We start from the raw sequence: 16,837 nt of genomic DNA, 5'->3' as shown, positions 1-16,837 counted from the left end.
AACTCTTCCTTGCTTCAGCTTCAGTAATAATTGCTGTGCCTGAATTGATTCTGTACGTTTTATCTCGCGCGCTAGAGCTGGGTGATATCTAAAAATAATTATAATGATATCCTTTTGTAAAAAAGAGAGGAAAAAAAAAACCAAAGTGATAACTGATTGTATTGCCTTGCCTCCCGCCCACCCCCATGCGTAATGTTTACAGCAGGGTTGTCATGGTAACCTGTTTCTCACCAGTTTACTACTTTTTCCCGCCCAGCGCTCATTTTCATCTGCTGCACGTTTTAAAGGCTGCACCAGAATCTGAAACTATTTATAAGCTTCTTCTGTATAAACGTGGCTAACTATAAAACCCAGATGCTGCACAGACAGAGCACGTCATCCCCCTTCCCACACGAGCTGCTGTGATCGCACGTGATTGATGGAAATACTCGGCTTCAACATCAACACCCCATAAATAAATAAATAAAAATACAAAATAAATAAAGTATAGCATTGTAGTAGGCATGTAACAATTAACCCAAATCACAATTTGATTCTGGATATTGGGTTCACAATTCGATTTTCCCACAATATCCATCCATCCATTATCTCTAGCCGCTTTATCCTGTTCTACAGGGTCGCAGGCGAGCTGGAGCCTATCCCAGCTGACTACGGGCGAGAGGCGGGGTACACCCTGGACAAGTCGCCAGGTCATCACAGGGCTGACACATAGACACAGACAACCATTCACACTCACATTCACACCTACGGTCAATTTAGAGTCACCAGTTAACCTAACCTGCATGTCTTTGGACTGTGGGGGAAACCGGAGCACCCGGAGGAAACCCACGCGGACACGGGGAGAACATGCAAACTCCACACAGAAAGGCCCTCGCCGGCCACGGGGCTCGAACCCGGACCTTCTCGCTGTGAGGCGACAGTGCTAACCACTAAAATGTTTTTCTCTTCTTTTAAACTTAAATATTCCTTTTGTAATTTACATAAAACAACTTTTGTTTAATTTTCTTAATAAGCAACAGTAATACATTTACCCATATTTGTAAAGGTTGGAGTAAAATATAATAGTCTCTTCACTATAATAATCCTTTTATTAAAAATGAAAAGCATTAATAATAACACATAGGCCTTTTCTTATTAAACCTTCTGCCACCTCCATTTTTCTTCTCTTTTCTTTAGTTTTCGACAGTCGAGCGCCGAATTCTTGTTAAATCTGTTTGTCCAGTCAGTCACACAACAGCTCTTTTCCATTTTAGACCTGTGTTTTTTGTGCGTTTTCTTGGGATACTGGGTTTTGCTGCAAAATTAAGACGCGAGTGTGACAAAGTGTCCAGGGGAACTGTGGCTGCTTCTGCAAGATGCCCAGTACATTCTGCTACAGCTCATTTCCTTATAAAACTGCACTCATTGTACCTGAGACTACTCTTTTTTTTTTTTTTAAAGCAAAGGGTCATCTGACACCAAATATTGACTTTGTTTCATTTATTATGGCTTACTGCTGTTTCTAGTATTTTTTAAATGTTAAAAAAATTCATTTAATTAATTTTTAAGCCATTTTTCGTCTACAGCATTTCTTTACACGTGCCTAAAGGCCTCTGCATGCTCTTGCGACAAGGCTTTCGCAGACAGCTTTTCGCAGACAGTTGTAATTTATCGTTGAGCGGGGAGTAATAGGCATGCGTGATGTTATTCACCGTCACAACGCAAGGGGGCGCGAAGTCGCGAAATCGCTAGGAGTAGTTGGTGGGTGTGGTTAGTGGAGTGTTTATCCTCCGGTTACTTATAATGACTAGAACTGGAGTCGTATAGATGTACGTACTTCCTCACTTCCTCGATCAACCGCTCTTCGTGCTGCTCCATCTTCGCTCATGTTTTTAAAAATGGCGGCCGTGAAAACAAACCAAACCGGGAAAGTAGGGAAGCGGAAGTGCGTGTACAGCAGATGTAGAGTGGACCAATCAGAGCTCTCTTGTCTGCGACGCTGTCTGCGAGGCTTCTGCGGTGGTCACAATTTTTGGGAGGTGCGCGCAGAGCGTCTGCGAAGGTGGGGGGGCTACGCAGACATCATCTGCGACGCCGTCTGCGAGGACTGGGTTGTCAGCATAAATTGGCCTTAAGACTTTTGCACAGTGCTGTACATCTAGAGTCTAGATCTATCAGTCCTAACTTCTGATTGAATTTGTTTAGTCCTCAACTTTCAGATCTGCTTACGTTCTGGCAAACAGAGGTGCTCGGGTCTGTGAGCCCCCTTTGCTGCTTTAACCAGTTCTTTTTTTCTTTTGCACGTTTGTAGGCATCACTGTTTTTCAAATGTACTTTGATTCACTGACTCGTTATTCTAATAAGACAAAATGGCTCACCTATGTGCCGGGCGCTTGGAAAGTTCTGGAAAATTATGAGTAGGGCGCATATAAACTCGGGCGTGGCACTGGTATTTGAAGACAGGGTGCGCATTCTGGAGGGCAGGGTGCGTGCCCTGGTAAAATAAACTAGCTGGAACACTGCAAATGTTTGATTACGTCGTCCCAGCCCTCAGTGTATGCTTAGGAACGCAGCCATTTTATAGAGCGATCCAGATTCTCACCGGATAAATTATTCCCTGAATTGTGACTATATTATGAGCCATGCTTTACTGCCATTGTATGCGTACAACCAGCGCACCCTGCTAATGCACCAGAGAATTAATACCAGTGCAGCTACCTTTGCATATAATAAAATGCATATCTATAAAATGATGTTAATCAGCCAATAAATCCAATAGGCGCTTGTTAGTGTTGCATTTAATCCAATCACTTTTCATAATTGTGCATTCTTGTGTTTTCAGTTTGCTCGGCAACTTGTAACATTCAAATTTCTGTCGGGTTTATATCGCGTTCGATGATGTGCTTTCGAAGCGTCCGCTCATCACTGTTTTCTGAACTCACCATACAGGAAGTAGTCAACTTCACGTGGATAGTGTAGACTTAAATTTACACTTTCATGAAATCTAAAATGACTCTGATGCGCTCTCAAGATCCTTACAACACGCTCAGCTCTGCATGACTCTGTAGGATACAGCTGTGAACGCATAATGATTCTTAATCAGTGAGTCATGTGACCAGGACTCCGGTAAAAATACGAGACGAAAGCGAAGCACTTATTTCATCTGAAATAATATGAAGTGTCATGGAATTTCAGCTACAGAAAATAGCAGTAGAGGTTCATGTGGTTGTCCTTCAGTTTCAAAATGTAGTATAGTTTAACAGGGAGTGTGATAGAGTTTCTCATTATTATACACACAGGACACTTTTTCGATGGAATAAAAACATGCGTTCTAGTCCCTTCTAGCGGGTTTCATTTATTTGGCTCGATAGCATGCAATATTGTTAGCAAATCGCTTATCCTACGTGTATTACGTCACTCTACCCAATGGAGAATGAGCGTTGAATATGGTTTACGATATTGCATGGTTGTCAAGACAACATGATGTCACATGTCAGAGGTGTAAAACTTCCGCACTAGCGAGCGACTGTGACAATTTGTAAACAAACATAGCCGCCAGGTTTGCTTCGTTAAATACGGAAGGCTTTGAGAGAATTTTCAAAGAGGAAGACGCGTTGAACACCCGAAAGGAATAATAATAATAATAATAATAATAATAATGTTGGCTGGCTTTTTTTTCATGGTATATCAGATATATTCCATTCAGCTAGCATGATACTGAACGAGTCTTCGACTCGTTCAGTATCACGCTAGCTGAATGGAATATATCTGATAGACCACTATACGCAGGCGGCACGGTGGTGTAGTGGTTAGCGCTGTCGCCTCACAGCAAGAAGGTCCGGGTTCAAGCCCCGTGGCCGATGAGGGCCTTTCTGTGCGAAGTTTGCATGTTCTCCCCGTGTCCATGTGGGTTTCTTCCGGGTGCTCCGGTTTCCCCCACAGTCCAAAGACATGCAGGTTAGGTTAACTGGTGACTCTAAATTGAGCGTAGGTGTGAATGTGAGTGTGAATGGTTGTCTGTGTCTATGTGTCAGCCCTGTGATGACCTGGCGACTTGTCCAGGGTGTACCCCGCCTTTCGCCCGTAGTCAGCTGGGATAGGCTCCAGCTTGCCTGCGACCCTGTAGAAGGATAAAACGGCTAGAGATAATGAGATGAGATGAGATACCACTACACGCCAGCCAATATTATACAAGTATACTGTACTATTGCGAGTTGGCCTAGTAGTTAGCGTGTCCGCCTCTCGATTGGCAGATTGTGAGTTCTATTCATGGTTGGGTCATACCAAAGACCATCATAAAAATGGTACCTACTGCTGTCTGGCAAGGCACGCTGCAATACAGATGCGAGTGGGGAGTCAAACTCTCGCGGTTACCAGAGGACTAGCCCCCCACTGTAACCCTAGCTATGTAATAGGCGAGAGGCCGAGGGCTACAGAAACGGAAATTGGCGCCACCCTATGTGCCACATGGTGTGGGAAGGGACTTTGACTTTTGACTGTCGGAAATAAACAGAGCAGCAGTTCTGATGTGTCAAAGATCTGAATCGGTTGCGTTTGGGCTTTACTGCTGTGTGGTCGCTGCGTTAGCTACAGCACAGTTTACATTTAGAGGAAGGTGGTGAGTTTGAATCCCCATACCGATAAGCTCTTAGGGGTTCATGATCAAGGCCCTTAACCCTCCTCTCTCCAGCTCAATTATAATTCACTTTGACTAAAAGCATCTGCTGAGTGAATAAACGAAAGTCAACGTCTGTCTGCTGATGATGAGTCAGCCAGCAAGAACCTGCTTTGTATCTCCAGCCTCTTGATTTTGTACGAACACAGAAATCTGTGCTGAACTCAACAAGAAATAAATCCCATCATCACTCTAATCCCATTCCCAAGGAGGCTGGTGATTAGTAATTTAAATGATGTGTGTATGTATATTTTTTAATTCACACTGGTGTTGTAGGGTTTTTTTTTTCCCTTTGAGCTAGGATTTCTCTTCCTGCTGATGCCCCCCCCCCAAAAAAAAAAAAAAAAAAGCCGTGGTGCTGGATCAAATCTGGAATCTGGTATGACGTGTTCTTGATCACTCCGTAGGCTCTCAGCAGTAGGCTAATGTCTCCATGCTGCATTGCTTCTCTTCCTCTCTGTCTCTGCCTTTGTGCCTCATTTTACTGTCTTTTTGCTCGAGCTTTTTTTTTTTGTTGCCAGATTTCCAGTCATCTCTCCTCACTCGGAGAGCCGTTGTGCGGTTTGCTCTGAGCAAACATTTTTACTCGGTGACGTCAGTGTCAGACTCGCAGATGTGTTGCGACTAGTCTCACTCCAGTTTCAGCTCCACTGTGAGCAGGAAGATGATTGAGTTTCTTTGGAGACGCCATTAAACACCCAGCTGAAGTCAGAATGGATCATTTAGGACATAATATTTAAATTGGTTTAAAAATGTTACAAAATGGAGTGATTAATGAGCTCAAGGCCTTCCATAAATCTGATTTATGTTTAATGTGCTTCTATACTCGCAGAAATAATGGACCATATTGAAAGACTGCAAGTGCTGAAGGACATTGTGAGGAAATTTCCATCTGTGAATTATGAAGTTTTCAAATATGTGATCACTCACCTCAACAGGTAAAACCTTTTGTTCTTCAGGTTGGTTGTTGTGCTTAGTTAATGAACACACACACTTTTTTTTTTGAGTATCCTTGTGAGGACCTTCCAGTGACATCTTTATTAACTTAAACTTATATTTGTTAACCTTAAGGGAAAATTTTTGTTTCCACAAGGTCAAAGCTGTCAGGTGTTCCTGTCCTTGTGGGGACATTTGGTTCCCACCAAGATATAAAAACAAGTACACACACAGGCACACACATACACTTCTGTCTTTGTGGGGAGACTCACTGACATCATGCATTCCCTATAGCCCTTTATCTTAACCTTAACCATCACAACCATACGCCTAATGCCAACCCGAACCCTGACCTAAACCTGATCCGTAAAACTCAGTCTTAACCCTCAAACAGCCCTTTGAAGAAGTGAGGATCAGCCAAAATGTCCTCATTTCCCAGAAATGTCCTTACTCTGTTGGTTTAAAAAAAAAGGATTCTGGTCCTCAGTATGTAGCAAGTCTATACACACACACACCTTCCAGTGACAATTATTAATGCAGTTAATTCATGATGTGCCTGCACTTTAACCTCAGTTATGGGTAAATCCACCTCAAATCACCTAACCTTAAAGTGCATATTCGGGACCAATTTCGTGGTTTTTTTTATATGAAAGTATGTCCCTTTACACACTCATCCAGAAGGGTAATTTTGCACAAGGCCATCTGTCTACAGCAGAAAAAAATAAAATAAAACGCGTCTGGAAAAATCCCAAGGGAGTCTGGAGCCAGATTCGTGACGTCACCTGCGGAAGCGCCAGCAGGCTGCGCGAGCTTTGCACGGTTTCAGTGCACAGCCTGTGTAGACCAAGCGCTCCCATTTCTCTCTCATTGTCCGGTCTTTTGGGAAACGATGAGTACTAATCCCATCAAGATTGGTGTTGCTACACCCTCCTACAATACATCTGTTAACCATTTTAATAATTACGTGATAACGTTGAAGAAATTTGCAGAAAACCACCAGGTCGTTTTCTCATAAACAAACCAGCGCTGACGTAGGATTCAGAGGGAGGCGTCCCGCACACGACGTCACGAAAATCTATGTTTCCCGGGAAATCCAAATGCCAGGTTTTTTCAGAGGCGGACCAATTCGCCTCAAATGGCTTGATTTCAGCTGAATTTTTCTGGTATTGCGCAAGGTAAAAAAAAAAGCACAAAATGCAAAATGTGACAGATATTTGACCAAAGTTTAATATAAAATAGGAGAATTACATTGATCTTGCTCCTGAATTTACCCGTGATATGCACTTTAACCTCAGTTATGGGTAAATCCACCTCAAATCACCAGATTTCAGAAAATGTTCCTGACTAACCATCTCCGATTTCTTTCATACTTTCACAAACTAATGCTATTATTCCCAGTAAACACCATGCAAAATTTCAGCCTTATATCTTTATTAGTTTTTGAGCTATTGGGGCTTTAAAAATGGGGCGTGACACTGATTTTACTGTAAAAACGAGTGGTACAGAAAAAGATGCTAAGTTCAATAAGTCATTACTTTTGAACTATTCATGCTAGATGCATGAAATTTTCAAGAGTTGTCCTTGGTTACTAGATGTCTTTAACTACTATAAAAGAAGATCCACAGCTGCATATTTGTCAGTTTATAGCTTGCTGAATACTGTAAAAATAAATAAATAAATAAATAAATAAATAAAATTTTCATTTGTGCTTTGGAGCGGTTTTGGCCCTCTGTATGTCCAAATTGAAGCACATCAGAGCCTTTAAATTTTGGTATTTATTTCTCATGTTATAGTACAATTTTAGTGACGTATTTTTCTAAAAGAAATAAAATTTTCTGATTTATAAGGCATTAAAAATGAAAAAAAAATTTCACGCCTATATTTCAAATACACATTGCTCATGTATGACAAGGTCTGCCATAAAAAGAATTATAGCACTGGAAAGAGCATGTCTTCATTAATATATTCACAAAAAATATGAAGTTGGTGTCTTGAACCAAACTATATTTATTAAGGTATCAAATACTAAGGTATCAAAAATTTTTCTCTCCGTGCTTCCATGGAAGGCGGTCGCATTTTCTCTGCTCTCCCTCTCCCTCCTTTTTTTTCCCTGCTTGTGCTTCTTTGTCTCGTCTCATCTGTCTATACTTGTTGAGAGACTCTCTCCGCATTGCTTTCTAAACTAAAAAAAGCATGGAATTGATAAACTGGTCTCCTAATGAAATTGACACAGTTTTCTCGATGAGAAGCATGGGTTCGGGGGAACCCGCCTGTCCTGCCGGAACGTTCGCGGCTGGTTACACGATGGACACGTGGGAGCGGTGGCGGGTCGTGTGCCTGGCGATTCTTTCTGTGGAGGACATTGAAGATATCTACCTATTCGAAACCATGATTACAGGACTTTTGCTGATTGGATTAGGCATTGCCCTGGTATATCGAGGACATCAGACAACGGTGACAGCTGTTCAAAGCCCCACAAAGCTGCCCGATATGATTGAAGCGGTGGGCAAAGCTGTTGGCACTCAGACTGTGGCTATTCAGAACTTGAACCACAACATGGTTGTCATCTTGGAGAAGCTTTCGGCTTTGCAAGGAATAAGTATTTCGGAGACCAAATTGAATAGAATGGACGAAATGGACAGATATGGACGAGCGGTGTGGACATGCCAAGACTGCGTCTGTTCAAAAGACCAAACAATCTCTATCTTATTGACATTCGGCTCCCTGAGACAACACCGGCCTCAGCCAAGGCCGTTGCTGGGGCAACATCTCCCCCTGAAGGTCACTGCTGGGAGACGCTCTCGTATTCCTCGCATTCCTTCCCCAACTTCCCGTGGTCGCCGTTTTCACCCCCAGTGTGACAAGTGGGTGCGTGACCAGCACCCTCATGGCTGCAGGAGCGGACGGCTGCTTGCTTGCGCTGGGTTATCTCTACCTCCTCCCCTCCCCCCTCCCCCCTTACCCCTCACCCTGATTGCCCCCTCCTTCCCCCCTTCCCCCCCTCAAGTCCTGTGTTTTCATGTTGTAAAGTGTTGGAAAGTGTACTTGTGTTATTTGTGTGCTTATGTGCTGAGGTTTTTTAATGTTCCCACACTGTACTCCTGACAGGAGCATAATGTGGGGTTGCTTTTTTCTCCTCCTCTCTCCTCATGTTACTACCGTGTTTCCTTTTCTTTTATCCCTGTCTTCCTGTCCTGTTCCCCCTCTGTAAGGACAGGTTGATGGTCAATTTCACTGGTACAGTGATAATAAAGGGTTCATTCATTCATTCAAATACGCCATGTTTTGCTACAGACGGAAATGCCGTTACAATGCATATGATATAAGCTCCAAGTAATACATAAAACCTGGAAATTGACAAATTCATATAGATTTTTAATATTAGGCTATTATTAGCATCCTTCAGAAGCACACTGCTGTGTCCTTCTACTTGCTATCTAGATACAGTGGCTGATGTTTGAAGTTTTGTTTCTACTGACACTGTAGTTTATTGAAATTGTAGAACCGGGTATGGTAAAACTTGCAGAATAAAGATAAGCTGACATAAAATACAAATATTAGTTCTTTGATACTTTTTTTTATGCTTCCGCCACCATAAGGAGGCATTATGTTTTCGGGTTGTCCGTCCGTGCGTGTGTGCGTCCGTGCGTGCGTGTGTGCGTCCGTCCCGAAACCTTGTGATCCGTGCGTGCGTCCGTGCGTGCGTCCGTCCCGAAACCTTGTGAACGCGATATCTCAAAGGCTAATGAAAGGAATTTCACCAAACTTTCACCATTTGTGCATTTGGGGACAAAGATGAACTGATTAGATTTTGAGATCAAAAGGTCTAAGGTCAAGGTCACTGTGAGGTCAAATGTCTGTCCGAAAACCTTGTGAACACAATGTCTCCAAGGCTAATACAAGTAATTTCACCAGGTCAAGATTACTGTGAGGTCCAATGTCCATACCCAAATCACAACTTAATAAGGCGTGTGGTCTACCAGGCGGAGGCATCCCCATCGACGCCATTGGCGTCGAGTTCTATCTAGTTGTTTGTATTTTAAGTACAGTGGCTCTGTATTTTACATTTCTGTTTGTGGTGAAACATGGTGTATTTGATACCTTAATAAATATAGTTTGGTTCAACCTCATATTTTGTGAATATATTAATGAAGACATGCTCTTTCCAGTGGGATAATTCTTTTTATGGCAGACCTTGTCATACGTGAGCAATATGCATTTGAAATATAGGCGTGAATTTTTATTTATTTTTTTAATGCCTTGTAAATCAGACAATTTTATTTCTTTTAGAAAAACACTTAGGTCACCAAAATAGTACTACAACATGAGAAATAAATACCAAAATTTAAAGGCTCTGATGTGCTTCAATTTGGACATGCAGAGGGCCAAAACTGCTCCAAAGCACAAATGAAATTTTTTCTCATCTCATCTCATTATCTGTAGCCGCTTTATCCTTCTACAGGGTCGCAGGCAAGCTGGAGCCTATCCCAGCTGACTACGGGCAAAAGGCGGGGTACACCCTGGACAAGTCGCCAGGTCATCACAGGGCTGACACATAGACACAGACAACCATTCACACTCACATTCACACCTACGGCCAATTTAGAGTCACCAGTTAACCTAACCTGCATGTCTTTGGACTGTGGGGGAAACCGGAGCACCCGGAGGAAACCCACGCGGACACGGGGAGAACATGCAAACTCCACACAGAAAGGCCCTCGCCGGCCCCGGGGCTCGAACCCAGGACCTTCTTGCTGTGAGGCGACAGCGCTAACCACTACACCACTGTGCCGCCCATGAAATTTTTTATTTTATTTATTTATTTTTTACAGTATTCAGCAAGCTATAAACTGACAAATATGCAGCTGTGGATCTTCTTTTATAGTAGTTAAAGACATCTAGTACCCAAGGACAACTCCTGAAAATTTCATGCACCTAGCATAAATAGTTCAAAAGTAATGACTTATTAAACTTAGCATCTTTTTCTGTACCACTCGTTTTTACAGTAAAATCAGTGTCACACCCCATTTTTAAAGCCCCAATAGCTCAAAAACTAATAAAGATATAAGGCTGAAATTTTGTATGGTGTTTACTGGGAATAATAGCATTAGTTTGTGAAAGTATGAAACAAATCGGAGATGGTTAGTCAGGAAGCCTCCGGTGAGTTCATATGGACTGACCCTAATGAAAAGGAAACTTTTTGGTTTCTTTTTAAAAACATTTTGTTCAAAAACAGTCAACAAAAAAACACTTTTATCAAATGTTCCCACAAAGTCAAAATAGTTAGATTTTACTGTCCTTGTTGCAGACATTTGGTATATAAAAATACCATGAATGGAGGATATTACATGGTAGCACAAAGATAAGAAGCTTATCTTCGAGTGGTGAATATATATTTCACGAGTGAGCAAAGCAATCAAGTGATATGTTTTTCAAGATGAGAAGATAAACTGCATATCTTTGTTCCAGTGTGTGATTTTTTATTTATATATATATATATATATATACACAGTAGATACATTCACAAACAAAAACTACCCAAGTTTATCAAAACAATTCATCGATTTCCTCATGAATGAAGATATTGGAAAACGTATTACTCCATGTCCCGGATGTAGTTTATAGCACTCGTGTCTGTAAAATAAATAAACGAAAACCACACGTTTTTGTTGTTTTAGCTATGAACTGGTTTTTCCATTTAATTGTATACATCCTGCTGTAATTTAGGCAGTATATTATGTAGTTAATTAGCTTTGCATGTATAATCCAGCTTAAAGATGAAAGGCAATCCTTTTTTTTTAAAATAAATATTAAGATTAATAAAACCCTTTTAATAATGGATTGAGCATTATCTTGCGACTCCAGTGTGTCACGTGGCTGCATGGTGAAAACAATGACTGTGATGAATAACATTATGAAAAAGGAGACATATACCGTATTAACCAAAGGCTTTTTCTTTTTTCCTGGAAAACCTTCACCTCGTACCTTGGGCTTGAGCTTTTTAATTACGTTTTGAATAGTGAGGGAAAATTCCGACTGGTAGGCCTTTTGAATACAGGTTTTACACTTTTCCCTTTCATCAGACATAAGCTCTTCGGTAGTGTGTGTGGTTTTTCCCCCCCTGTGAGAGAAGCACTAAAGGTTTTTTAATGGCCGTTTAAAACTTGTAGAAATGCCGACAGACCATTTAATTTGCTCTGATCATGGATAAGGATGAGGTTTCATCATCCAATTACGTTTGAATTTCTGTACCTCAGTGTAGAGGTTTACCAAATGATATGCACTTAAGGTGCTTTCATAAACGTACTCCTGCACATTCACGCAGTTATCTAATCAAATGATCATGTGGCAGCGGCACAATGCATAAACTCATGCAGATCCAAGTCGAGAGTTTCAGATAATGTTCACATCAGAATTGTGATCTCTGACTTCGATCGTGGCGTGGATGTTGGTACCAGATAAGCTGCTTTGATAAACAAAGGAAACACTGAGTGAGTGACGGCTCTGTTGGTGGAAGCGTCTTGTTGATAATGGTCTAAATATTTACATACCAGAAGGCAAAACTTTCAGTTTGATGACAATCCCATGTTCTCGTTTTAGTCCATTAATTGCAGTGTGCTTCTCTGTGCTATCATTATAGCATTTATATTTTCACATATTTTGTACTTGAAATGTGCATTTTATACATGATGCGTATTCACACAGTCAAGCAGACAGAGGAAGTCCGTGTGCGCATGCGCAGGTTTACCTTGACCGTGCACTGACAGTTCCATCATTCTGTCGCTAAACGAACAGCTGATCACACCGAGGTGCTCGCTGACCGCTGATATTTTTTCATCTGGTCCTGCGTTTCCTTTCCTTCGCAACATAACGTCTTTTCTTCTCACGTTCCGTTACTGTAGTCAGTCTTTCACGTTTCATTCACGTACTCCATTTTTCTCTCCTGCTTCAAATTTGTGTCCCACAATGCCTTGCATGAACGGGGAAAGCCCACCACGTGATGCATGACGTAGTATCTTGAATTGGGTCATGGTGAAGCAGGAAAAAGTAGCGGAGAATTTAGGGCCATGTGGCCTTAAATTCATTAATTGTTCTATTTAAAATAAACTAATAAAATTGGAAGTCTGTGATTAGTAGCTTTCAGTCCACTAAACAAAAATAACTGGGTGTCGGGGAAAATTCTTTTTATGACCTACACTTGAAAAATCTGAAAGGCAGTCTACCTTTAAGAAAGAAACATGTAATCAACTGAAAGTGAAAATTATGTAGTATGAACAAAAAATATTAAGTGCAGCTTCTGCAGTTCGCTTTGTCTTTTTAAAATGAAAGGCTCATAAATATTCAAATTCATACAAGTACTAAACATTTTAAGTAATTTTATAAATGCATTTTAAAAGAAGTTTCGATCCCTCGTCAAGGCCAGTTCCCACCTATCAGACACGTCTGTCCCCTATCACACGACAGCTACCAGCCAGGGAGGGTGAACACGTCTTCCGAGGTGTGTAACAACTGCATCGTTTCAAACTGCTGCTCATGCGATGGCATAACATTCAGAGGAAAGCGCCATCCCCACTCCCGCACGCATGGGCTCACAGGCGTCCATGATTGGCTTGTGTAACTTGTGATTGACGGGACGGGAGTTTGCCAATGATGGAGCAGATGCTTTTCTGTTGCGCCACGTGGGAATCCCTGTTTGTAATGTTTTTATTGTTGTGTTCAAAACACTGCATTATTGCACTTTACATACAGCACAGTTACTACTTTCGTGCATGCTCGTGTAACCGTATCACCTTCTGTCTCGTAGGGTGAGCCAGCAGAGTAAGACGACACTGATGACGGCAGACAATCTGTCCATCTGCTTCTGGCCGACGCTTATGCGACCCGACTTTGAGAACAAGGACACGCTGTCCACCACCAAACTCAACCAGTCGGTCATCGAGAGCTTCATCCAGCAGTGCCACTATTTCTTCTACGGCGGTGAAATAATCGAGCCTTCCGGCGCTGCAGGCACGTCGCCTCCAAACGCCGGGCACATGGGACACGCCGGGCACGGCATGGTGGAGTCACTGCTGGCTCTCCAGCTCCCTCCACCACTCCAGCCACAGCAGATTCAACACCCGCTGCCCCCTGAACCCCTCATTTAACTGACCTTTTTAAAACGGAAAAGGGAAAAAAAAAAAGAAAGTTCATTTTTGTATCAAGATGATGAATTCCCATTACAGGTCACAGAAATGTATTTTCTTAAAAAAAAAAGAAAGAAAAAAAGAATTTACATCTCTGTGACTGAAAGAAAAAAACCAGTGACTGATGACTTGTCCATGAAATGTGGTGAACTGGTGAACAAGCGTGACTGCAAATATAAGGAAGATATATTTATACTATGGTTTTGGTTTTTTTGTGTTTTTTTTGGTAAAGACAACTGAACCATTCTTCTGTGTACACTACATGCACAATCTATTTTAATGGCTTTATCTCGTCATTTTTTTTGTCTGCTTGTTTTTTTTTATTTTATTTTCTCTAAAAATACTTCTTTTTTTTTTTTTTTTTAGAAATCTGTTTCTAACAGAATGAAAATTTAATGTGGTGATGGAGTCCTGAGCTCATTGGACTGTTGGAATGAGAACTGAAACACACATGAAACACAACAGCAGGTTTACAGCAGCCTGGGATGGACACCAGCAGTTTAAAAAAAAAAAAATATATATATATATATTGCGCTTCTCACATTCTGATAGCCACCGAAGGGAAAAACTCCACTGGAACTCTTTGGCACATCTGAGAAAAGCAAGCGGTAGACTGTGGCCTGGCTTCTCGCTCCTCCTTCAGTCATTTTTAGACCTTTTTTAAATTGGTTTCCATGCTTTTTTTTTTTTTTTTTTACCTGTCTCAAAATCTTGTTTTTGCACACCAACATGCATTGATGTTCTTTAACTAAATTTGCATGTCATTTGCCACTTGTAATAACTGAAAGATAGAAAACAAAAAGACGTACAACCTAAACTGTTTTTATGCAAGATTTTTTTAAAAACTCAGTCTTATGTGAGGGAACATGGGGTAAGACGGGGGTAAAATTATATCTGCTCATTTTATCATGCAATAGGTTAATTTTTAATATCATATTTTGTTTTTAATGGTTTCTCTAAATAGAGAAAAATATATATATATATATATATATGAATATAAGTATAGAAAAAAATATATATAAATAGACTATATATATATATATATATGTCAGCACAGTCTGCTGATAAATCATGGGGTACTGGAGCTCTGTATAATCTTGTAAAACTTATAATCAGTTTTCTTTGTGGTTTGCTGTACTAAAATTTGGACTTAGATGAATTGACTGTACTCACTCTTCCTGATCTAAAAAGAAAAGATAATGCATTTTTTTAAATTTTTTTTTTTTTTTGTAGATGGTACTGAATTTTGTTCCGCTGTAACAAGATGCTGCTTAGAAAGTTTAGTCTTCATGTGGAAACTAGCTCGACAAAGGCATGGGTAGATTTGAAATTTGAGAGATTGATATGAGATGAGAAGGCTTGTATGTGAAAGGGTGGTCAGAGAAATAGTCTAATAGATTCTCAGATACTTCTTAAGAAGACAAATTTATATCTCAGTCAAATCAACATAACAGGAAAAGGGCTCACTAGGTTTGGGGGAAGCGCACTGCTGCTAGGATCCCGTTTGTGTAGTTAGAAGATGCAACGTTTGTTCATATGACCTGCCTCATACAAACCTGTTGTACAAACTGAAAAAAATTAACATCATTGCTATGTATTATAGTAAATAAATGATTTTGACAAATCAAGTTGATCTCACTTCTTTGAGTTAGAACAGGATCTTTGCCTGTTTTCTGTTGACTGAGTTCAAATCGCCCTTGTTATCTTTTCACGTGTTGGATGTTATTTCGAAGACTGACTGGTCAGCCTAAAGACGTCTTTGTGAACCACTTGGTAATTCAAGTAAGCACTCTTTGCAGCCGTGTTGAGCAGAAAGGCATCTCAGAACACAACATGCCAAATCTGGAGGCAGATGGGGTACGGTAGCAGACAACATCCTGTCAGCAACAGGAAGCTGAGGCTACAGTAGACAGTCTCACCAAAACCAGGCAACTGAACATTGGGAAAAGACTGATGTTTTTTGAATCTTTAATTGTTCACTTTATGTGCCACTCGAGTAGGTGATTTGGATAGGCCGACTGAGGCCTTTCTGTGGCGTTGGTATGTTCTCTTATGGGTTTCCTCCCACAGTCCAAAGATGTGGATTAGGTCAGCTGGCTACTCTAAATAAACCCCAGTGTCCCCCACAACCCTGATGGATGAGCGGTATAGATAATGGATGGATGGATGGATGTGTGTTAAAAGCCTTAAAATAAATTCAATTTTTATTGCAGAAGCATAATCTCACACTGAAAATTGTAGAAAAATGTAACCCTTAACTCAAGTGAATAAAAAATAATAATAAAAAATCCCTGATTAAGAAATAAATTATTTTTCATAAAATCACCTGTTCCACAATTATTGGCACCCATAACAATTCCTAGAAAATAAATGTAACTGAAGCAATTCTGTCATTTCTACTGTAAAGTTGATCAGAGTATCTAGGAACCTTTAATTAGTAATTCATCACATCCTGTTTCCCTGGGGTATAAATATGTGACACAGAGGCCTATTTCTCTTATCCACTCTTCAACATGGGAAAGACGAGAACACACCATTCAAGTAAGGTAGATGTGTGTCGAACTTCATAAGTCAGGCAATGGCTACAAGAAAATAGCCACTCGCCTACACCTGCCCATATCTACAGTCAGAGGAATCATCAAGAAGTTTAAAACAACTGGAACAGTGGCAAACAAGCCTGGAGAAGGATGCAAGTTTATCTTGCCACCACGCACAGTGAGGAGGATGGTAAGAGAAGTAAAAAGTTCTCCAAAGCTCACTGTTAGAGAATTGCATCAAAGAGTAGCATCTTGGGGTCACAAAGTTTCCATAACAACCAGCAGGCGCGATCTACATGCCAACAAGCTGTTTGGGAGGCATGCACGGAAAAAGCCTTTTCTCACTTGCAAGCATAAATGTAAATGCCTGGAGTTCGCTAAGTGGTACTGGGACTTCAACTGGGATCGTGTGCTTTGGTCAGATGAGACCAAGATAGAGTGTTTGTTGCCAAAAAGCTCTAATACCGTACATCACAAAAGATGAGTATGTGGAAAAGCACCTCATGCCCACTGTAAAGTATGGGGGA

At 40.9% G+C, this 16,837-nt stretch overlaps 1 protein-coding gene across 1 annotated transcript in view; it reads left to right on the top strand.

The window, feature by feature from the left end:
- The window catches only part of arhgap5 (Rho GTPase activating protein 5), a 91,532-nt gene extending 76,131 nt beyond the window's left edge, over window positions 1-15,401 (top strand). The window contains 3 exon segments of the mRNA XM_060934021.1: window positions 5,487-5,592; window positions 13,395-13,683; window positions 13,685-15,401. Coding sequence (XP_060790004.1) covers window positions 5,487-5,592; window positions 13,395-13,683; window positions 13,685-13,738 — 449 coding nt within the window. The 3' untranslated portion in view covers window positions 13,739-15,401.
- Window positions 15,402-16,837: the final 1,436 nt, after the last annotated feature.

The sequence above is a fragment of the Neoarius graeffei genome, chromosome 11, assembly GCF_027579695.1.
Source record: "Neoarius graeffei isolate fNeoGra1 chromosome 11, fNeoGra1.pri, whole genome shotgun sequence".
Lineage (NCBI taxonomy): Eukaryota > Metazoa > Chordata > Actinopteri > Siluriformes > Ariidae > Neoarius > Neoarius graeffei.
This window is presented reverse-complemented; position numbering and strand designations above follow the sequence as displayed.